General features: G+C 35.4%; 1 protein-coding gene across 2 annotated transcripts in view; it reads right to left on the bottom strand.

Moving 5' to 3' along the window:
- LOC150107036 (protein archease-like) overlaps positions 1-25,732 on the bottom strand; it is a 42,208-nt gene that overhangs the window by 8,213 nt on the left and 8,263 nt on the right. For both annotated transcript variants that reach the window (XM_090393390.1, XM_090393391.1), the window contains exon 2: positions 14,923-15,001. In XM_090393390.1, the coding sequence (XP_090249516.1) occupies positions 14,923-14,989 (67 nt within the window). In that variant the 5' untranslated portion in view covers positions 14,990-15,001. The remainder of the gene's footprint in view (positions 1-14,922; positions 15,002-25,732) is intronic.

The following is a 25,732-nucleotide window of genomic DNA, read 5'->3' as shown; positions in this document are numbered from 1 at the left end:
TATCCTGTACACCCCTTGAGGGTACATGGCAGGAATTTGATGATGATGATGTTGATTCTCATATCATGTTTAACACCACTTTCCTTCATAATGTGATCCACATTGATAATGAATAACAGATGGGATAATGTACATCCCTGTATCACACCAGATTTAACATTAAATCATCTTCCAGTACTTCCTTCAATTCTAACTGCCGACTTACAACTCAAATACAGGCTAAGTATTGCTTGATATAATGTCCCATTGACACCATATAAATGTAGCGTATTGAATAGCTTCTCTCTTCGCACCTTGCCATATACCTTTTCCAGATCGCCAAAACTTAAATACAGATCTTTGTTATATTCCCATGCTTTCTCAACTATTTGTCGTAAAGTGAAGATCTGATCCTGACAGCCTCTATTTGGCCTGAATCAAGCTTGTTCTTCACCAAGCTTTTCTTCCACAATTCTTCTCAACCATTTCTCAAGTATGCTTGCATAGAACTTGCCAGGAACACTCAGTAGGGAAATACCTCTGTAATTCTCACATTCAGTTTTATTTCCCTTTTTATATTTATATATGGGTACTCTAATGGCTCTACTCCAATCATTGGGAATTTGTCCATCTGTCGAGGCTTTCTGAACTATGCAGTGCAGCCATTGTAAGACTCTTATACCACTATACTTCAGCATTTCTAGTCGAATATCATCTACTCCTGCTGCGTTTCCACATTTCAAGCCTTTGATGGGTTTTTCTACTTCAAGTATGGATATGTATTCCTGACTGTATGCCTGTTGCGTGTTTTTTACTACTGTGCTATCACTGCTTGTTTCATAGCAATTTTACGAAGTAATTACTCCATACTTCAAGGATATCTTTTTGTCCCATTTTCATTTCACCTTTATCATCTCTAACTCCTTTTACAGCACTCTTTCCTCAATTTCTAAGCTTCTTCAACAACCTCCAGAATATCTTACCACCTTCTTGATATTTATTTTCTATATTCTTGCCAAAGTCCTCCATGACTTTTGTTTAACTAGTTTTACACAGTGTTTAGCTTTCTTTCATTTGTCTCTGCATTCTCTAAGAGCACAAGCTGACGTATTTGCCAGGAACTTTTGATATGCTTTCTCCTTTTCCTTCATTGCCTCTTTAACTTCCTGTGTCCACAATGGAGTTCTGATTTTTCTATCCATGCAGACAACCTCACCACATGTCTCTCTGGCTAAATCAATCAGGGCTTTCTTCAAGGCTTGCCACTGAATCGACTCTTTCATTTTTCTTCTTCAATAATCTTTGTAATCAATAGTCTACAGTTCGGATATGAGAGATGCTCAACTTTTATTTGTATTAAAACTTTCTTACATGTTATTCTTTTCAATACGAAATTCAATTTTATCCTGCTCAAGACTAAATAGTGATCGCTTACAATTTCAAATCCTCTGTACACTCTGGTGTCCTGCACCAGGGAGAAAACATCATTATCAACAATAACATAGTCAATGAGATTTTTCTTATTCCTTGCCTCTTCTCTCGAAGTGAATTTGTGCATTTTTATGTTGGAACATGGTGTTAGTAATAACCAGTCCATTACCTGAGCAGAAATCCAACAGGTATTTGCCATTATTATTGGCTTTGCTCTTTTCTCCAAATTTTCCCAAAATATTTTTGTATGTCTGACAATCATTTCCTACTCTGCTATTTAGATCCCCAACAAGGACCATCTTTTCCTTTTTCATTGTGCGAGTTGCTTTTTCTAAAGCATCAAAAAATTCCTCCACTTCTACCTTAGTAGAACCTTCTGTGGGACCATAGGCACAAATAAGTCTCATTGTCCAGTTCCCGATTCTCATATTTGCCCACATTACTCTACTTGAGACTGACTGCTATTCAAGAAGATTAGCTTTGTATTCCGTGTTTAATCCTATGGCTGCTCCTTCTTTTCCTTGATTGTCATTGCCTGAATATAACAGTTTGTATTTATTGTTCAGAAAGATCTCACAGTTTTGGTCTTTTTTGTTTCAGTCACCCCTATTATGTCGATCTGGCACTTATCTAATTCCTCAGCTAGCTCCATTTCTTTGCCATTGAGGCTTCTTATGTTGATAGTACTGATCTTTAACTCTGGTGATGTTGAGATGGGGTGTGCTTTCAGATTTGTTCCAGTAGCTGACTTTTCGCTGTTCGCCCTGATTCCCTGTCGAAAGCAACGGGGGGGGGGGACTTGTTTAACAGGGTGATGCCCCAGCAAAAAAAAAGCCAATAAGAATACAATTTGGTCGGCTAAATCCCAAATTGCCAGCCCATCCTCGTTCATTTAGTATCCAGGTAGATACCCAAAAGGGTGTACCAAGGTGAGGACTGGACATTAGGTTAGAAGCCCTGGTCTGTTCTCGGCATTCCTTTAAAGGATATGTGGAGATCTCCTCTCAATTATACAGCTTTGACCCTTAAGCACCCCTAAATGATACTAAATAAATAATATTAAGTTTATTCTCTGTGCAGAATTAATCATGGTGAAAATTTATACATATATAGATATTTTTTACAAATGTCCCAATAATGACACAATCCTACTATGGAACAAATTTCCGCCCGACATTACTGCCCTCTTTGCCGACATACTACGGTCCGGTTATTTCATGTGGCAAAATGAATTTTACATACAAAAAGAAGGTACAGCAATGGGCTCACCACTACCCCTCCCCCCAATCGCTAACTTCTCTATGGAAGCTTTTCAACAAAGTGCTCTTGATTCCACCACTCTAAAACCTACAGTGTGGCTTAGATACATTGACAATTTGTTCATTATCTGGCCGCATGGGCGACAAACGCTAAACACATTCCTTAGCCACCTGAACAAACAACATGAACGCATAAAATTTACCATCAAAATTGAAAATCAGAACTCGCTTCCATTCCTAGATACACTGGTCACACGTCTTCCTTCAGGCAGTCTATCCTTCTCGGTCTACCGCAAACTGACACACACTGGCCAATACATGCATGCTAATTCATACCACCACCCATCACAAAAATATAAAGTCATTAACACCCTTAAAAACAGAGCTATAACAATTTGATCCAACCAGCAAGCTCTGAAACAGAACTAAAAATCATCAGCGACACATTCATAAATAATAGCTATAACAAAAATACTATCAATAAAATACTTCATAAAACATCAACAAAAAGGAATCTAGACTACAGTAAAACCATAGCCATCCCATACATTAAAGGGTTATCGGAAAAATAAACAGAATCCTACACCATTATAACCTCAATGACACCTTTAAACCACCTACTAAACTTAAAAACATGTTCAACTCCTCTAAAGATCCTCTCCTTCCATTAGCACATTCTGGAGTTTATTGCATCCACCTGTAACTTACCGTGCATTGGTGAAACAGAACATACAATCCCTATATGTAAGAAAGAACACATAAGACACATTAAATATAACCATTTTGGTGAAGCAGGCCTCTCAGATCACCCTCTCAACACCTTACACCAAATCGACTGGAAAAGTATCTGCTCTTTACACCATACTAAAACCTGGTATGAAAGAAAATTTAAGGAACCTTGCGAAATTCTAATAAACCACCCAAATATCAACAATAATGACGGCATGAAAATTCCATGAATCCAGATGTATTCGGATCACCGTGTAAGCCTAAAAGAAAGGATTATACATATATATTTTTTTTTAATGTACCATATATTTAAATTAGCAAAACAAGTATTCTTTACCAGGTTGGCAGGAAAAATACCCAGAGGAAGACCAAGATATAGGTGGATTGATATGGTAAAAAGTGCCTTAGAAGATAGAAATATAACATCTGATAATGTTGGAGTTTTGACAGGGATTGATTTGGAGGAAAATTGTAGATAGGAGGGGTTGCTTAAGGGTCAAAGCTGTATAACTGAGAGGAGACCTCAACATAGCCTTTAAAGGAATGCGGAGAACCGACCAGGTTTTCTGACCTAATGTCTAATCCTCACCTTCTAGTGGTGCACTCTGTTGGGTATCTACTTGGATACTGAACGAACAAGGATAAACTGGTAATTTGGGATTTAGCCGACCAAATTGTATTCTTATTTGTTAAACCAAAATAAAAAATGATGGTACAACATGACAAAATTTCTTGCCGGCTGGGGCGTCGCCCGGTTAAACAAGGTCCCCCACCCCCCGTTGTTTTCGCCAGGGAACCAGGGGAAAAAGCAAAAAGTCAGCTACTGGAACAAATCTGAAAACAAACCCCAACTCAACATCACCGGAGTTAAAGATCGGTACTATCAACATAAGAAGCCTGAATGGCAAAGAAATGGAGCTAGCTGAGGAATTAGATAAGTAACCAGATGGACATAATAGGGATGACTGAAACAAAAAAAGACAAAAACAGGTGAGATCTTTCTGAACAATAAATACAAACTGTTATATTCAGGCAATGACAATCAAGGAAAAGAAAGAGTAGTCATAGTATTCAACACAAAATACGAGGCTAATCTTCTTGAATGGCAGTCAGTCTCAAGTAGAGTAATGTGGGCAAATATGAGAATGGGGAACTGGACAATGAGACTTATTTGTGCCTATGGTCCCACAGAAGGTTCTACTAAGGTAGAAGTGAAGGAATTTTTTGAGGCTTTAGAAAAAGCAACTGACACAATGAAAAAGGAAAAGTTGGTCCTTGTGGGGGATCTAAATAGCAGAGTAGGAAATGATTGTGAGACATACAAAAATATTTTGAGAAAATTTGGAGAAAAGAGCAAAGCTAATAATAATAGCAAATATCTGTTGGATTTCTGTTCAGGACATCATCATCATCATGATCATCATCAAATTCCTGCCAAGTACCCTCAAGGGGTGTACAGGATATGATAGTACTACATGAAAAAAATTACATCATTATTAATTTCCTATCTACAATTTTCCTTCAATCAGTCTGTTACTTGTCAACACTCCAATATTATCAGATCTTATATTTCTATCGTCTAAAGCACTTTATAACGTATCAATCCACCTATATCTTGGTCTTCTCTCTCAGTCGTTTTCCTGCCAACCTGGCAAAGAACACTTGTTTTGCTAATCTTTCCTCGCCCATTCTGTTTAAGTGACCATACCACCTGAGATTAGCTCTGCTAATGCATTCCTGGATGCTGACAATGTCAAGTTCTTTCCTAATATCCTTGTTTTTAATATGATACTGCCATTGATGACATCTGTTCACGCCTATAATCTTTCTCAGTACTCTCATATCTGAAGTCTCTAGTCTTTGGTCAAGTGTTTTACTTCTGATCCAGCTCTCAGATCCATAAGTTAAAACTGGTTTGAACACTGTTGTGTATACAGCTAATTTAGTGTTCTGACTAATTTCTCTCTTATTCCATATGAATTTATTCAATTGACTTCCCACCATACCAGCTTTGCTGATTCTGTTGTCTATTTCTATATTTAACTTACCATCTTCAGTAAAAATCGTGCCTAAATAGCTGAAATGTTTTACTTGTTCCACAGGTTCTCCATTCACAACACAGTTGACATTTTCAATGATTCTGCCTATTTTCATTGTCTTTGTCTTTTTATTGCTGACCTTCATACCATATCTATTACAAGAGCTATTCAATTTAGTCAGAGAATCTTGAAGACTTGTAGCGGATTTATTTAGAAGTATAACATCATCCGCATAAAGCAAAGAGCTGACATTAACTTCTCCAATTTTGATATGATGTTTAATACCACTTTCCTTCATAATGTGATCCATATAGATAATGAATAACAGAGGGGATAATGTACATCCTTGTCTCACACCAGATTTAACATTAAACCATCTTCCTGCTGACTTACAACTCAAATAAAGACTAAGTATTGCTTGATATAATGCCCCATTGACACCATATAACTGCAGCGTATTGAATAGATTCTCTCTTGGCACCTTGTCATATGCCTTTTCCAGATAACAAAACTTAAATACAGATCTTTGTTATATTCCCATGCATTCTCGACTATTTGTCATAAAGTGAAGATCTGATCCTGATAGCCTCTATTTGGCCTGAATCCAGCTTGTTCTTCACCAAGCTTTTCTTCCACAATTCTTCTCAACCGTTTCTCAAGTATACTTGCATAGATCTTGCCAGGAACACTCAGTAGGGAAATAACTCTGTAATTCTCACATGCAGTTTTATTTCCCTTTTTATATATGGGTACTATGAGAGCTCTACTCCAATCATCGGGAATTCGTCCCTCTGTCCAGGCTTTCTGAACTATGCAGTGCAGCCACTGTAAGACTCTTATACCACCATACTTCAGCATTTCTGGTCGAATATCATCTACCCCTGCTGCCTTTCCACATTTCAAGCCTTTGATGGCTTTTTCTACTTCAAGTATGGATATGTATTCCTGACTGCATGCCTGGTCAGGTGTTTTTTACCACTGTGCTGTCATCACTGCTTGTTTCATTTAGCAGTTTTTCAAAGTAATTATTCCATACTTCAAGGATATCTTTTCCTCCCGTTTTCATGTCACCTTTATTATCTCTAATTCCTTTTATAGCACTCTTTCCATAATTCTTAAGCTTCTTCAACAACCTCCAGAATATTTTGCCACCTTCTTGATATTTATTTTCTATATTCTTGCCAAAGTCCTCCCATGACTTTTGTTTAGCTAGTTTTACACAGTGTTTAGCATTCTTGCATCTCTATATTCTCTAAGAGCACAAGCTGACTTATTTGACAGGAACTTTTGGTATGCTTTCTTCTTTTCCTTCACTGCCTCTTTAACCTCCTGTGTCAACAAGGGAGTTCTGATTTTTTTAACCTTACAAACAACCTCACCACATGCATCTCTGGCAGAATCAATCAATGTTTTCTTCAGAGTTTGCCACTGAATCTCCAAGGTTTGATTCTTGTTCTCAAACTCTTTCATTTTTCCTTCAATAATCTTTGTGTATTTTAGTCTACAGCTCACATCTGAGAGCTGCTCAACTTTTATTCGCTTTAAAACTTACATGTTATTATTTTCAATATGAAATTCAATTTTATCCTCCTCAAGACTAAATAGTGATCACTTCCAATTTCAAATCCTCTGTACACTCTGGTGTCCTGCACCAGGGAGAAAACATCACTATCAACAATAACATAGTCAATGAGGCTTTTCTTATTCCTAGCCTCTTCTCTCCATGTGAATTTGTGCATATTTTTATGTTGGAACATGGTGTTAGCAATAACCAGTCCATGTCCTGAGCAGAAATCCAACAGATATTTGCCATTATTATTAGCTTTGCTCTTTTCTCCAAATTTTCCCAAAATATTTTTGTATGTCTCACAATCATTTCCTACTCTGCTATTCAGATCCCCAACAAGGACCAAGTTTTCATTTTTCATTGTGTCAGTTGCTTTTTCTATAGCCTCAAAAAATTCCTTCACTTCTACCTTAGTATAACCTTCTGTGGAACCATAGGCACAAATAAGTCTCATTGTCCAGTTCCCCATTCTCATATTTGCCCACATTACTCTACTTGAGACTGACTGCCATTCAAGAAGATTAGCCTCATATTTTGTATTGAATACTATGGCTACTCCTTTTCCTTGATTGTCATTGCCTGAATATAACATTTTATATTTATTGCTCAGAAAGATCTCACCAGTTTTTGTCTTTTTTGTTTCAGTCACCCCTATTATGTCGATCTGGTACTTATCTAATTCCTCAGCTAGCTCAATTTCTTTGCCATTCAGGCTTCTTACGTTGATAGTACCGATCTTTAACTCTGGTGATGTTGAGTTGGGGTTTATTTTCAGATTTGTTCCAGTAGCTGACTTTTCACTGTTCGCCCTGGTTCCCTGGCGAAAACAACGGGGGCCTTGTTTAACCGGGCGACGCCCCAGCCGGCATGAAATTTTGTCATGTTGTACTATCATTCTATATTTTGGTTTAACCAATAAGAATACAATTTGGTCGGCTAAATCCCAAATTGCCAGCCCATCCTCGTCCGTTCAGTATCCAAGTAGATACCCAACAGGGTGCACCACGAGAAGGTGAGGATTGGACATTAGGTCAGAAGCCCTGGTCGGTTCTCCACATTCCTTTAAAGGCTATGTGGAGGTCTCCTCTTAGTTATACAGCTTTGACCCTTAAGCACCCCTATGTGGAGGTCGCCTCTCAGTTATACAGCTTTGACCTTTAAGCACCCCCTGTTCAGGACATGGACTGGTTATTACTAACACCATGTTCCAACATAAAAATGTGCACAAATTCACATGGAGAGAAGGCGCAAGGAATAAGAAAAGCTCACTGACTATGTTATTGTTGATAGTGATGTTTTCTCCCTGGCGCAGGACACCAGGGTGTACAAAGGATTTGAAATTGGAAGTGATCACTATTTAGTCTTGAGCAGGATAAAATTGAATTTCATATTGAAAAGAATGACATGTAAGAAAGTTTTAAAGCAAATAAAAGTTGAGCAGCTCTCAGATGTGAACTGTAGACTAAAATACAGAAAGATTATTGAAAAGAAAATGAAAGAGTTTGAGAACAGGAATCAAACCTTGGAGATTCAGTGGCAAACTGAAGAAAACATTGATTCTGCCAGAGAGGCATGTGGTGAGGTTGTGTGCAAGGATAAAAAAATCAGAACTCCCTGGTGGACACAGGAAGTTAAAGAGGCAGTGAAGGAAAAGAAGAAAGCATACCAAAAGTTCCTGTCAAATAAGTCAGCTTGTGCTCTTAGAGAATATAGAGACAAATGCAAGAATGCTAAACACTGTGTAAAACTAGCTAAACAAAAGTCATGGGAGGACTTTGGCAAGAATATAGAAAATAAATATCAAGAAGGTGGCAAAATATTCTGGAGGTTGTTGAAGAAGCTTAAGAATGGAGGAAAGAGTGCTATAAAAGGAATTAGAGATAATAAAGGTGACATGAAAACGGGAGAAAAAGATATCCTTGAAGTATGGAATAATTACTTTGAAAAACTGCTAAATGAAACAAGCAGTGATGACAGCACAGTGGTAAAAAACACCTGACCAGGCATGCAGGTGTTTTTTAAAAACTAAAAAGACAAAAACTAGTGATATCTTTCTGAGAAATAAATACAAAATGTTATACTGAGACAGCGACAATCAAGGAAAAGAAGGAGTAGCCATAGTATTCAACATAAAATACAACGCTAATCTTCTTGAATGGCAGGCAGTCTCATGTAGAGTGATGTGGGCAAATATCAGAATGGGGAATTGAACAATGAGACTTATTTGTGCCTATGGTCCCACAGAAGGTTTTACTAAGGGAGAAGTGGAGAAATTTTTTGATGCTTTAGAAAAAGCAACTGACACAATGAAAAAGGAAAAGTTGGGGATCTAAATAGCAGAGTAGGAAATGATTGTCAGACATACAAAAATATTTTGGGAAAATTTGGAGAAAAGAGCAAAGCTAATAATAATGGAAAATACCTGTTGGATTTCTGCTCAGGACACGGACTGGTTATTATTAACAATGTGATCCAACATAAAAATGTGCACAAATTCACATGGAGAGAAGAGGCAAGGAATAAGAAAAGTCTCATTGACTATGTTATTGTTGATAGTGATGTTTTCTCCCTGGCGCAGGACACCAGAGTGTACAGAGGATTTGAAATTGGAAGTGATCACTATTTAGACTTGAGCAGGATAAAATTGAATTTCATATTGAAAAGAATAACATGTAAGAAAGTTTTAAAGCGAATGAAAGTTGAGCAGCTCTCAGATGTGAACTGTAGACTATTGATTACAAAGAATATTGAAGTAAAAAAATGAAAGAGTTTGAGAACAGGAATCAAACCTTGGAGATTCAGTGGCAAGCCTTGAAGAAAGTCCTAACTGATTCAGCTAGAGTGGCATGTGGTGAAGTAGTCTGCAAGGATAGAAAAATTAGAACTCCATGCTGGACACAGGAAGTTAAACAGGCAGTAAAGGAAAAGAAGAAAGCATATCAAACGTTCCTGGCAAATAAGTCAGCTTTTGCTCTTAGAGAATACAGAGACAAATGCAAGAATGCTAAACACAATGTAAAACTAGCTAAACAAAAGTCATGGGAGGACTTTGGCAAGAACATAGAAAATAAATATCAAGAAGGTGGTAAGATATTCTAGAGGTTTTTGAAGAAATTTAGAAATGGAGGAAAGAGTGCTGTAAAAGGAGTTAGTGATGATGAAGGTGACACGAAAATGGGAGAAAAAGATATCTTTCAAGTATGGAGTAATTACTTCAAAAAATTGCTAAATGAAACAAGCAATGATAGCACAGTGGTAAAAAAACACTCAAGAGGCATACAGTCAGAAATACATATCCATACTTGAAGTAGAAAAAGCCATCAAAGGCTTGAAATGTGGAAAGGCAGCAGGAGTAGATGACATTCAACAGAAATGCTGAAAAATGGTGGTATAAAAGTCTTACTTCCTGAACTATGCTGCACTGCATAGTTCAGGAAGCCTGGACAGAGGGATGAATTCCCGATGATTGGAGTAGAACTCTCATAGTACCCATATATAAAAAGGGAAATAAAACTGAATGTGAGAATTACAGAGGTATTTCCCTACTGAGTGTTCCTGGCAAGATCTATGCAAGTATACTTGAGAAACGGTTGAGAAGAATTGTGGAAGAAAAACTTGGTGAAGAATAAGCTGGATTCAGGCCAAATAGAGGCTGTCAGGATCAGATCTTCACTTTACGACAAATAGTCGAGAAAGCATGGGAATATAACAAAGATCTGTATTTATGTTTTGTAGATATGGAAAAGGCATATGACAAGGTGCCAAGAGAGAAGCTATTCAATACACTACAGTTATATGGTGTCAATGGGGTATTATATCAAGCAATACTTAGTCTTTATTTGAGTTGTAAGTCAGCAGTTAGAATTGAAGGAAGTACGGGAAGATTAATCTTAAATCTGATGTGAGACAAGAATGTACATTATCCTCTCTGTTATTCATTATCTATATGGATCACATTATGAAGGAAAGTGGTATTAAACATGATATCAGAATTGGAGATGTTAATGTCAGCGCTTTGCTTTATGCGGATGATGTTATACTTCTGAATAAATCCGCTACAAGTTTGCAAGATTCCCTGACTAAATTGAATAACTGTTGTAATAGATATGGTATGAAGGTCAGCATTAAAAAGACAAAGACAATGAAAATAGGTAGAATCGTTGAAAATGTCAACTGTGTTGTGAACGGGGAACCTGTGGAACAAGTAAAACATTTCAGCTACTTAGGCACGATTTTTACTGAAGATGGTAAATTAAATATGGAAATAGACAACAGAATCAGCAAAGCTGGTATGATGGGAAGTCAATTGAATAAATTCATATGGAATAAGAGAGAAATTAGTCGGAACACTAAATTAGCTGTATACAAGACTGTTCAAACCAGTTTTAACTTATGAATCTGAGAGGTGGGTCAGAAATAAAACACTTGACTAAAGACTAAAGACCGCAGATATGAGTCCTGAGAAAGATTATAGGCATGAACAGATGAGATCAATGGCAATATCATATTAAAAATGAGGATATTAGGAAAGAACTTGACATTGTCAGCATCCAGGAATGCGTTAGCAGAGCTAATCTCAGGTGGTATGGTCACTTAAACAGAATGGGCGAAGAAAGATTAGCAAAACAAGTGTTCTCTGCCAAATTTGCAGCAAAACGACCAAGATATAGCTGGATCGATAAGGTACAAAGTGCCTTAGATGATAGAAATATAAGATCTGATAATGTTGGAGTCTTGACAAGTAACAGACTGATTTGGAGAAAATTGTAGATAGGAAGTTAGTAATGATGCAATTTTTTTCACGTAGTACTAACATATCCTGTACACCCCTTGAGGGTACATGGCAGGAATTCGATGATGATTGTAGATAGGAAGTTAGCAATGATGTAAATTTTTCATGTAGTACTATCATATCCTGTACACCCCTTGAGGGTATGTCAGGAATTTGATGATGATATTTAAAATTTTGAATTTTAAACATATTAAATAATACTTGCTGGATGAAAAAAATCCAGCTCTATGCACACAGATGAGATAGAGGAAAGTTATAAATGTTTGCATTTTTGGCCTATGAAGTGATGTTATGAAAAATGTATATTATTGCTTATTTCTTATCAATACTTGATTATAGTTACTACACAAAGTGATTGCCTTTCAAGTAATTGATGAATATATTCAGCGAATTGCCATTCAATGACTTCTTTATTCAAGAGAACTGTTTTTTGATGACTTTTTTTTAAAGAAAATAAACTTACACCAAATTGTCATTCAATGAACTATTTTTAGATTAATTGTTTTCAGTCAATTTTCTGCACACCAAAAATAGGATATCTGCATTAAAAATAGTTTGTCGAGAAGGCTCATTAATCAACCTAACTGCTGTGTTTTGTAATGAGAGCAATTTTTACAATGTTATTAGTGACATCATCCCAAATGTAAGGAGAGTATTCATCTAGTATATATTTGGGATCTGTACAGGATCAACAAATGTTCAGAGTAATATAATGATTGGAGCAAAAGAGATAAACCCAATTTCTTGGATGGTAAAAATGCAAATACTTATTGTTAGATTGTTATTGGGTGGAAATTTATGAATTCCTATAATCTTATCACAGTCTAACATGCTTTTCCAAACAAAAGAATGAGATAAATACAATAAATTGCCTCTAAGTGTAGAATAAGTATTATGTATATATAAATCAAGTGTGTTCTGTTATGAAAAGGTTAAATAAGTATGTATTCTGTGCCATTCACGAATGTGGTTAATTTAATATTGAAAGCGTAAAACATTAGCAGAGCATTATAAAACATGTATAAAAGAGTTATGGAATGTAAGCACAAATTCAACAGTTGGGGGGGGTCGAGTCCAAAGGTTACGCGGAGGAGCGGCTCGCACGTTAGCGTACGTGCAATAAGCAGGGCAGAGAATGGACGCCATGACATAATAGCAAGTGTGAGTCGGCCGGACATCGAAAGGGGCGAGAATCGCCAAGAAAGAAAGAGAAAATATAGGGGTCATGCGACCCTGTAACAAGGCTTTTTTTCCCCTGGATTTCCTGTGTGTTCGTCCCTCGTGGTGGCAGAGAGGGTGACGGTGCCTCGATGTCGGACGGCTCCCAATAGGCAGCTACAGTCATGGCAGCCGTATTCTCCACGAAAAGAAACTAGCCTGGCTGTCCACAGAAGGCCTGTTTCCTGTGAATCTATGAAGCACTAAAGAACCGAAAAGGGAAGATAAGTAGACTTTGTTTGTGTTTAACAGAATATGTGCCATGTTAATATGTTATGTAAAAGGAACATTAATGTTATAGGATAAGATTGTATTGCTATCAGTTTAGAGGGATATTGAATTTAATCTTACTATCTGTCGTTGTGTTTAAGTTCGCTTTTATATTGAATCAGATTAAGGAAATGTTAGAGTAAAGAATTGGTAAAATATAAAGAGATTGTGAAAGATATGAATGTTATCTTGTGTAGTCTGACAGAGCTATGGAGTTTTAGATTGATTGTGATAATAGTTCATGATTAATGCATTAGCGAAGGTTAATATAATTCTTACTTCAGGAAGCTACTGTAATAGTAGTGTTTGAATTTTATATACCTTGTCTGAAACTCCCTTAAGATGGGATTTTAATTTATGTTATTATGTGCATCAACTTTTGAGTATAATAAACCTTGCTTTTGAGTCTAACAAAGACTTTCTGTGATTTCTGGAATCCGATGCACCGCTTATAAAATATTAATGCGAACCTATGCGGGATATTAAATGGGATATTTGAAAAGGGTATATTTTGGCCACGTCTGCAGAGTTGATAGGTATCATTAAGTACTGTCCAGAGATTACCTCTTGGTTGTTAATGTTTAATAATCTAATAGCGCTAAGTGGCACAGCGAAACAAATAAATTTCTTGGCGTTTTACGAGAGGTAAATCTTAGACACTCTGATACTGCCTCTATCTCGAGGAAATTCCATTGTCCCTCAGAGGTACCTCGTGATACCCGATAGTGTATTACGGAGATAAAGCAACAAAGGTTTAAAATAAGTGTGAATAAGAAGAAGCGATACTACATAAATGGCGCAGCCAGTAGGATAGTTATAATAAGGAAGAAAAAGTTACAACATAAATGGGCGCAGCCGATAAGGTTAGGTTAGAAAAGATTGAATAAAATACAACCATTGTACAAAAAACGAATTGGACACAACATTATGGTATATTTATGATTTAAAAAGGCTGAAGTTATTTCCTGAAGAGAAAGCTCATCTTGCTTAGAGGTATATGGGAAGAGGCCATTGATTAAAGAAAGAAAGTAAGACATCTGTGAACTAAGAAATCTTTGTGAAACCCAACATCAAAAGTAAAGTTTGAGCACAGATACATGTGATGGTAATGTGTGAAAGGAAAGAAAGCCATCAATCCAGTTGCAAAAGTCAGAAGACAGACCACAGGATAAGTATAACTTAATAGGCCTTGAAGATGAAGTACAATTATTTGACTTCCTTAAAACTTTTCTATGGCATTTGTCCAAAGGTTAATAATATAGACAAGATGATCCCATGTTGATCAACAATAAGAGAATCAATATCAGTGATTATTTATTATAATGACCCAACTTAATAGAAAGACAATGAAGTAGATGAACTGTTAAAAACAAATGCACAAAGTGCCCTACAAGAAACATTCATTTAGAAGAAAACTCGGGAAAAGTTGAATAAAATGATACTCCATCTGTATATATCACTGTTAATAAAAGTGCTGGTAAGCCATACAATTGTGTATAGTCTTCCCTAAAAAAAACACTGTGTGTGTGTGTGTGTTTTAATATTAGTATATCATTTAAGATGAAATATTGGATTTCAGAAATGTGAATAATTTAACGAGCTACTAAAAATAGTGATAAGTTAAATAACAAAAGTTACCTTCTGCTTCTATGTCTTGTGTAAGAAGTATATCCACATACTCCAATTCTGTCATGTATCCAAACATCCCCACAGCAGCCTAGTATATAAACAATGATACAATTTATCAGTGAAAAGTGTCGTCTTAGAGACTTACTTTCCATAATATTAATAGCAAGTACATTAATGGAAATAAACTTTTAAAAAGCTTTTGGGCCAAATCTATATTGATTTAGTCATGGATGCATAATGGATGCTTTTCCCCCATAGAGTTGTGTGTGTTATAATGAGAAAGATTAAATAACCAAAAGGTATATCAGAGAGAGTTAATATATCATTATTTAACAATAGTACACAGCTCTTATATTTTACTTTGTGGTACTACTCAAACTCTTCCACAAACAGCTCACTAGGAATGGATTATCAACTGTGAAAGAAAGAAGAATTTAATAGTTAAAAGAAAACAGATTAATAGAAAAATGAGTAAAAGATTTAAACAAATATATAGTGAATCCCAGCCAGGAGAAAAATTCATACTAATTAGTATTAGTAACAAGGGTGGAGTAAAGGTAGCTAAACCAGTAGAGAGAAACCAAATAGGAAACTTTTGAGCAACTTCATGTCTCCAATAAGCAGGTTAATAAGGCTCATACTGGGTGATGAAGTTCATCTACCTCCTAAAGACATTTATATGTCTTTAGGAGGTAGATGTTGGTTGGAAAGCAACATCCACTCAGCCAACCAGGCTGACTTGCCTGAAACCAGAGCTCTAATTGCTTAAGCAGTCAGTCTGACTAAATATATAGGGTTTACATAAAAAAAAAAAAAAAAATGACAGTATTTTAAACACACATGCTTTTCAAACTAAATTGCTGATGTTATGTAATCATAAGTGCTAGTTGTCTGCAACTGTACAAGTCATATATATCACTATACAAATTAAGTGGATACTGAATCCAACATTATTTCCAAGCCTAATATAGAAACTCTAAGATAGAGACTAAGAGTTTCATGCTGAATATATAGAAACTATAAAAGTTTCGGCAGATCCAAGCATAAGCCAACACCTGGTTCAGGCTAGGGCAACTTGTAGTAAAGGTGAAGCAAGTTCTGATCACTGTCTTTAGTATTTTCCATAATGTAAAGCACATTTCCTTACGGACATGTATATCGCTATACATTATGGAGGGAGGGTCACTACCCAGACCGGTTTCGACCTTTGTTGATGTTCAAGTACAGGTCAAACTCCAAAAACTCAGCGTTGTTCCCCTCAGTAACAGGCTCACCCTGCCACTGAGAAGAACTCTCAGAACTGGTTGGCTCTACATCGTGGCAGGTTTACTCCACCACCGAGAAGAGCTGCTCATTTGCTCATATCTCGAGGGATAACAGCAACAGCCATGTCTCAGTTAACTTCACAGGCTACAGCATTGCCATTCATTACGCCCCCCCCCCCAACCTGGACCTTGGTGACAGCAACAGCCAAGCCTCAGTTAAAACTTCATGAGCTACAGCATTGCCATTCATCTCATCAGTGAGTAGGTAGACCCAGATGTGTAAATACTGAGGTGGAAGTGATGCAGAAGTATTCTTTACCATACGAGTTGCCAAAAGGTGCACCAACAATTACTGAGATAAAGAGCCAAAAAGGCTTCACTTCACCGATGTAAAATTATACAAATTAAGTGGATATTGAATCCAACATGATTTCCAAGCCGAATATAGAAACTATAAAAGTTTCGACGGATCCAAGAATAAGCCAACACCTGGTTCAGGCTAGGGCGACTCGTAGTAAAGGTGGAGTAAGTTCTGATCAATGTCCTTATATTTTCCATAATGTAAAGCACATCTCCTTACGGACATGTATATCGCAGGGAAGGTCACTACCCAGACCGGTTTCGACCTTTATTGAGGTCTCATCAGTGAGTAGGTAGACTGAGATGTAAATACTGAGGTTGAAGTGATGCAGAAGTTATTCTTTACCATACAAGTTAACAAAAGGTGCACCAAAACTGTCTGGTTTTCTCTGTAAAAGCAGAAAACCATATTTTATTAGGAAGGTATTTAAAAAATAAATAACATATTTTACAGCTTGAAGGATGCCCTGATATTTTCTACCTAAATGAAACAGTCCTGTAATGTGGAAACACTGTGCAACAAAACTTTGGAAAGCCATTTTCAAAAAGGTATAAAAGGATTAATTCCTTGGCTGCAACTTGTAGTCCTAACCACACATATTTAGATTTTTTTCTCCCTTCCCATGTAGGCTTATCTAAGGGATAAAATGTATCCTCATCAAAAGTCACTTCATTAGAACAGTTAAAAGAAAAAAAATTAGTTTCTGAGTTAGTTATTCTGAATGCTGAAGTAGAAAAAGGTGACAAATCTATGCAATCTAACTACCACCCTATCTCACTCACCTCAGTCCTCTCTAGAGTGATAGAGAAAACCATCAATTCTCAACTCCTACTCTACCTTGAAGGTACACAGCTATTGAGCGTCCACCAGTATGGATTCCATCAATGCGATCAACAGGTGACCTGTTCTCATATATCACCCATCTCTGGACAAATGCCATGGAGAAATTTGGACTGTCTCAGGACTTCTGCAGATGGATTGCCAGCTTTCTGTCTGGACGCACACTATGTGTGGTGGTAGACAGCTCCCTATCCTGTCACCATCCAACTAATGCTGAGGTCCCACAAGGTTCAGTTCTCTTACCGACCCTCTTCCTTCTGTATATCAATGACCTACTTCAGTTGACCTCCAACCCATCACACAACAGATGACATTGCTCCTCCCTTTCATTTGATAAACCTTACCCTACACAACTCACTTCAACCCACAGAACAACCACAACTTCCCTTAATTCGGACCTCCAAGCCATCCCCAATGGGGTTCAGATAACCTCGTCACCTTAATGCTAGTAAAACCAAGTTCTGTCTTATTTCCCACAAAAAAGAACCATTTTCCCCCAGTATTATTTTTGATAACACTCAAATTCCCAAACAAGATGAGATTTCTCTTCTCGGAATTACCTTGACATCAGGCCTCTCCAGGCATAACCACATCATAACCATTTCATCTTCAGCTTCCAAAAAACTAGGATTTCTCTTTTGCTCAAGATGTTACACTTCACCTCTAAACAGCTGTTAACCTTATACAAACCACAAATCCACCCAGCTATCAAATAATGTTCTCATATTTGGATTGGGGCTCCTAAAAGTTCTCTCAAAATGTTTGACTCAATACAGAGGAGAACATTTAGACTGATAAATAATCCATCTCTTACTAACTCACTCCCCTCCACTTTCACATAGACGTTTAGTCTCTGCAACTTGTATATTCTATAAATATTTCCATGGAAAATGTTCATCTTAAACAGGATCAATAATTCCCCCACTCTGCACTAAGCCCATTGAAACACATACAGCTGCTGCCCAACATCCTTTCACAGTACACCTTGAAACCCACAGAACAAGTTTCTTTTCCTCCTCCATCTCTGCTACTACTGCTGCACTGTAGAACAGTCTTCCTCCGATATATTTCCCAAGGAATACAACATACAGGCTTTTAAATCAAATGTCAACAAGTTTTTCCTTTCCCAACCCACTACCCATATATGGTACTAAAATACTAGAGGTTGACCAGCCAACTTCTCGTATATGGGACCAACAAAAAACACATAGGCAAGGGCTAAGTTCAAGTGTAGGGATGTATGGAGTTCATAATTCATTTGCTCCAATTTTTAGGTAAGAGCCAGTTTTTGTCACCCAGTGGGAAACCACCATCCTACTTACTAACACCATTCAAGGTTTACAACCTTCTGCAGGTGAGATTCATATAAAAATCATATAAACTGTACACTTTAAACTATCATTCACAATATGTTGTCATGTCCTAATTTTCTGAATATATATTATCATTTAAAACAGCAGCATACCATGTTTAACTGTTTAACCATTTGGCTTAACTACTTTATCCAGGAATCACCAAGATAAATAATAGCTTCATATTACCATTTTATTTAGAGACTAATGATGTTAACAGCAAGTCATTCTTTGAATAACACCACTGATACCGAGAGGGCAGTCTGGCTTCCATCAAACAGCTTCCACAATACTTGTGAACAATGATCACAGTTCAGTATGGTTTCTCACAGCCTATAGATCATTTTGTGGTCTCTATGGTTAGTGTCTTTAAAATTATATGCTGACAAGTGTATAATTTTAAATTTTCCTATGTCTCACTTGTTAGTGAGACAAGTAAGAAAATGAATATAGATGAAGTGGCCCTTCCCATAAAGTATAGCATTATACACGCCTGAAAGGATGTGTGTTTTGCATTATGGGATACTAAGGCAATTAATGTGAGGTCATTACCCTCTATATACAAGTAGCCTAGTCATGAAGATACTTCATGTGTAATCTTTGTTTGCTTACACTTGAATAAAGGATTAAACATGGATATAATTTCTTGGCAACTTTAATTTAACAAATGGGGACAGATATGAGGGTAGCAATGTGGATAAGATGGTGGCTGATACCAGATAGCAATTCATTCAGGAATAGGGTTCAATGGAAGGCCTAAGACTAGCAATGTGCTGCAGGACTCTATACTTAGGCAACTACTATTTAATTTGTATATTAATGATACAGGAAGTGATCTGTGGGGATGTATTCAGCTGTTTGCTGATGATAATTTTCAAAGATTTATTGTGGCAAAGAGATTAGTAGCTGTGTATGACATTGATGAAATTTTACTCCATGAAATTGATGAAGCCAGGATTTGAGGCGTTCGCAGACAGGGAGTTGAAGTGTAGAGGGCAGATTGTAAAAGCGGTTACAATAGCTTAGAGAATTACCTGGTTATTGAAGAACATCATGCCAAGCAGAGATAAGGTTATTATACCACTTCATAAGTCTTGATGAGGCTCCATCTAGCACAGATATGTTAAGTTTCTAGAGGATCCAGAGGCAAGATAGTGGCAGGTCTATGGAATGTCATTATGAGAACAGGTTGACGAATTGTGCATTACAGAAACTGGTTGATAGGTGGAAAAGTAGTGTATGATAGAGATGCAAATTACTGAATGGATTGCATAGGATTGAAACAGGAGAAATTTTAGTACACATTGGGTGGAGAGGGAACGAGGGCTCATCCCTGGAAACCAAGTCAGAGGGTTGTTAGCAAGAGTATTGAGGACTAGATTTTTTGCTTGCAGAGAGGTGGATGAGTGGATATCTCTGTACTGCTTTCAGATCTTACAAATGAGGTTTGAAAGCAGTACAGAGAGAGCTGGCTGCCTTTATCTGCTCTCCGAAGGATCCATTCCCCCTCTCCTGACTGTTCCAGATGTTTACAAGACTTCTTGTTCTTGCAAATTATCTTATTATGTTCAAACCAAGAGATATGCCAACATCTGTCTAGAAGAACACAAGAAATACATGAACTGCAATAACTATGGTTAGTCGGGTCTAGCTGACAACGCCTTAAATACCTTGAACAGCATCAAATGGGGAAAAAACTACTGTTTCAATGCAACAACTATAAAATGGAAAGACTTTTCTTAGAATCAGCAGAAGATTTGGGAAAAAAAAACAAAAAAAAAAACTTAATGTTAATAAATAAAGTTGCATTACACTTCCCAAGATTTAGGAAACTATTTCTTAGGCTTCCTGCCCAACAGCACCTATAGGGCACTCCTCACAGGGCATTAGGCTTTTAGTCTTTTTTTTTTCCACTTATTGTTTTGAGTGTTTTTTGTGTGTGTTTTTACAATGTTAAGATCCCTGATGTCTTTATGACTGAAATGAAATATAGGATCCATTAAATGTTTGTTTAATTGCCTCTCTATGCATATCCATTCCATTAAATCCTAATAATGAGAAGAGAAAGTTTGTGCACTTAACACATGGCCAGTTTTATCATTAGGAGAACTTAGGCAATCACCTATGGGTGCCAAGACTTCGGGGAGCTAGATTTTGCTACATATAAAACTAACAGGAACTCCTGTATTCCATAAAATTCATGTATGTAAGCGTACCATTTCTTTGCTGGACGTACATACACACACATCCAGCAAACCTGGATAATATTCTGTCTACCTGCTGAAAGAACATGGATAAGAAGTATAGTTTAACAGTCATGTCCATTAGAAGGGGCAATAATCCTTCACGCTGAAAAGAACACTTAACTAGATTACTTGGCATATTAGTAGCTATGTTCAGTTGCCTACAGCAAGAAAAGGAGTTGCTTGCCGTTTGCTCGGTAACCGGAATCTAAGTTATATCAGACTAAATACCTATGAGTTATATTCATTTTGCTGCTTGTTTTTATTGTATAATTATAGTTTTTAATGCCAGTGCAAAATAAGAAATCCTTTCATACTTTCTTCACTTCATATTGTATCACTATGGAAGATCAATGTCACTATCAATTTTTTGGCTAATTATTTTAATCACCAATACATTTTAAAATTCTCCCAGAACTTGATTGAAGATAATTATTTTTGTCAAACAATTATTTTATAAATTCATGAAAATCTGAATCTAAAAATGAATACAGCTTCCCTCTGTTTCAAATTAAGTTTTCCTTTTTATTCATAATCTTATTTCAAAGGTTAGTTCACAGATTGCACCAAGGTTTGCACTTTTAAATTTTGCTTTATAGAGAATCATGTGTAAATCTTGAATCATATCGTGTAACATATAATTTTTATAAACGTAATCTGTAGGTTTTTGCATTTCAACTTTCTTGGTTTCCCCAAATCACTCCCTACAAATCGAAATAAACGGCAGTTATGAAGTCAACTGTTATGTACATATTTTCGGTATTATGCGGCAGTTTTGAAGTAGTGATATTTTCCCTACACTTTATCCTTCGAAACATGTGTAGATGCATGCAACAAAATGAAATTTTATTTCCAAAATTTTCATAACAGAATTAATTCGCCTTTAATGGCTAACACCATCCCAAAATTATCACCCCCCCCCCCCACCACACACACACACGAAAAAAATACTGCTAGTAACATATGTGCACTTTCTTTTTGTTTGAATTCGTTATTTTTCCAAAGTAATTGTACTGTTGCAGTTTTAAGCAAAAGATAAAGGTGAAGAATCTCTGATAAAATACCATTGGATATAAATTTTTGATATTAAAAAGACTCGCAATCGGAAACCCTGAGTAATGTTTAACATCGTTTTTTTTTTAATGAACAACGTTTGTTGTTCATTAAAAAAAACATTCCTAAAATTGAAATGTGCAACCCATATAATTTTATTTTCAAGGAAAGAAAGCAAAATGTCATATACAGTGCATATAAAGACAATAATCCATTAACAGGAGGGGGTAATTGCATTTTAACAGATAGAATGCTGATGAAGTTTCATCAGCATTCTACATTTTTATTAGGTCAAAGGGATTTTGAGTATATTTGTGAACAGATATATTCAACATAACTTAGCCAGTTTTGTTGTAAAAAGTGCCGCATTTGCAGAAATATTAGCGGCATAATAATAAAATAGCAAAATTCATAATGCTTCAGAATAATTTGATAATACTAAAACAAGATGAGACACATCTGTAGAAATCTATTATTATTATTAATATTAGAGTCCTTTTAATTATGAACTCTATAAATATATATTTAATAAATTGGTTGTATTTTTGTGTTTTTAATTAAATAAACTAGTTTCATTTTGTCATAGATGGTGTTCGCTTCTGAACTACCTGGTTTATTATTCTTATCAATATTACTAAATTCCAATCTCCTTCTCTGGAAATTTACTCTTAGTAAATGTTTGACTTGTATTGACTAACCATTCAGTGACTCAGCAGTTTAATCCAGAGATTAAATATATGGTCAGTTTAATCCCTAACATTCTTAAGAATATTTCACCCCGTGATTTCCCAAAATCCTGTTAAGAAAGAACAGATAGCCGAGTACTGAACTTGCGATCATTTTGAAACACGTTCCTGAGATAACAGAGGTTTTTTTGTGTGCTGCTGCTATTTGTATTAATTAGTTAACTAAAGCTGGAATTATTATGCTTATTACTGCAACTTAAAAGAATCAAATCTGGAGATGGAGATATATATATATATATATATATATATTATATGCTTTTTATGTGAATTCCATGCTTCCAGTAAGTAAGGTGGTCTCGCATTAGGCGACAAAATTTACCTTTTGCCTAAAGTTGTGTGGTTGGAAAGCAGACACATTAACCATTCTGTCAACCAGAGAGGCATACTATGCATGTTACTGCAAACTGAAACGTTTTATATTTAGATCTATGTTGTAATTCCATAAATATAATGATTTTTGCTACAATTTTTATTACCGCAAATTCAAAAATTTTATTTTTAGTGAGAATATCTGAACTTTAGAGTTGATGAAGTTCCAATTTTTACCTTGATTAGCAAGATTAATTGGATTGCATTTAAATTCTTTCTTTTCTTTTTTTTTTTTTAAAAAAACTTTTATCCTTATACTAAATTATTACCATACCTTTTAATATTTTTTCGGTATTCAGAATTTTTGTAGCAACTATGATGCTTGTCAAACGAAATCAACGTTCTCAAAATCAACAATCAACACTGCAATTGAAATCTTTCACAGAAAGATTTTGGATATAAACGTAGATATAAAGAAATTAAGGACGCATTACTTGTACTATCCATTTCTCCTCATGAAAAACCTATTTCTAAATTAGAGAGGTCATCATTGGCTGAACATTTTGAGAAACCAGAAACAGCAATTTTAACAGTTGTGTGGGACAAAAGTTTACAACAAATAGATGCTAATAGTAAATCTCTACAAGATCCCAATATGAATTTGTTTTTAGCTAGTTGGTTTTATTTTAGATATAAGAAATAGTTTTGCTGCTGTAAATGAAGAAGCGAATTTATTATCAGATGAGACAAAATTTAAAGATGAAAAGGAAAGAGTCAGAAAACGAAAAAAAAAAAAACAAAAAACAAATGAGTGATGAAGTTTCACAATCTAACAATGAGATTATGTTACATAGGAAAGAAACTGTAAACACTTTTAATGTCATTTGCGATAAGCTAATTTTGGAAATTAATGAAAGAACAAAAAGCTATTTCGGCAGATTAGATATGTTTGGCATTTTTTTTTTTTTTTTTTTTGAAGAAAGATATAGATCAAGACAAGTACAAGACTGCTATTAATAAAATTTTACAAACTTATGGGACTGATGTTCATCCAGAAAAATTTACTGATGAAGTAAAGCAATTTTTAATAATGATGAAGGAAGAAAATTCTTCAATTAAAAATATGTAATTCTTCAATTCTTCAATTACAAATTTATAAACGATGGGTTAAGGTCTACTTTTCCGAACGTAGAAACAATTTTAAAAATATTTTCGACGATGCCCATTTCAAATGCAAGTGCTGAATGCTCATTTTCAGCGTTGAAATTAATAAAAAATGATTTAAGAAGCAACTTGCACCAAAATAAAACAAGTGACCTACCTTTATTATGCATTGATTCAGATGTAATAGACTCGATTAATTATGATATCATTTTAGATATATTTGCTAAAACCAAAGCCAGAAAAAAAAAACTTTTAGTTGTCGATTTTTTTTAAATTTAAATTTGAACTGATTTATTTTTATGCGTTTTTTTAAAATGCAAATATATGTATACTAATGTTGTATTGAGTTATTATTAAAATTAGTTATTATGGCAATGTTGACTTTTATTTTCAATAAACTTAAAAAAAGTGCTTATTTTTGAGGCTTATGATGTTGCGCCTCAGGCCTCCAAAAGTATAAATGCGGCCCTGGACACTGCCTGTTTGTAACTATCAATGAACACTCATTTTCTGTATACTTAAACGTGTTAAAAATATTTACACAATTCGTTAAGTCAGACGCATTTGAGAAATTTTTCAATTATGTTCATAGAAAACAATACTGTTGAATTATTAGATTATAAATGTATGATACATAAGTTATATAGTTATAAGTTATATATAATTGATAAATAACTTCATTAAGTAAATGTATAAAAATTTATTTGTGAATTACTGAATAATTTAAAGTCCGTTTTTTATAATTAAGTTTATTTTTATTTATAAATATTTCAGTTACTGGATTTTGAAAATGGATAAAAAGAAATCAGGTTTTCAATATTGCAAACATAAAGTGGAAAAGGAATAAAGATTGAAAAAACAAGAAGGTGCATTTTTAAAATATCTTTGCCGAGAAGATCGTAATCACATACAAGAAGAAAATCTTCAAGATTATTCGTTGGATAATTCGTCTATAATTTCGATTAATGAATTGGAGAATTCTACAGATACCAAAAATTGGATTAAAATATCGAAGGAGAAATCTACAGATCCGATCATAAAAGGATCGGATTTAAATTTGATTTTACAAATTTAAATTATAATGTTCAATCAATTACGTCAACTATTAGTTGAACATGGACCCGAACAGATTCATAATTTTGATTTTCCGAAAGATAACAATAATAGAAGATTTTCAATGACTCATTATACTCAAAGACTATTTAACAGCGAGACAATGCAGCGTCTGTGGTTATTGTACTCAAAATCTACAGATTCTGCATTTTGTTTCTGCTGTTTATTATTTGATCAATGGTGGATTAACCTTGCTGATTCTGGATTGAGGGACTGGAAAAATGCTTCTATTTTAGCTGCACATGAAAAAAGTCAAAGACATGTTGAAAATTACCATAAGTGGAAAGAATTAGAAATTCGAATAAAAGAAAAGAAAACCATTGATGAAGAGAACTTGCTAGTTATTAGAAATGAGGAGAAACATTGGGTGCAA

This window comes from Typopeltis vanoorti, chromosome 5, assembly GCF_054136105.1.
Source record: "Typopeltis vanoorti isolate ZY-2024b chromosome 5, IOZ_Tvanoo_1.0, whole genome shotgun sequence".
Taxonomy (NCBI): domain Eukaryota; kingdom Metazoa; phylum Arthropoda; class Arachnida; order Uropygi; family Thelyphonidae; genus Typopeltis; species Typopeltis vanoorti.
The sequence above is the reverse complement of the archived record's forward strand: the minus strand, read 5'-3'. Positions and strand labels throughout refer to the sequence as shown.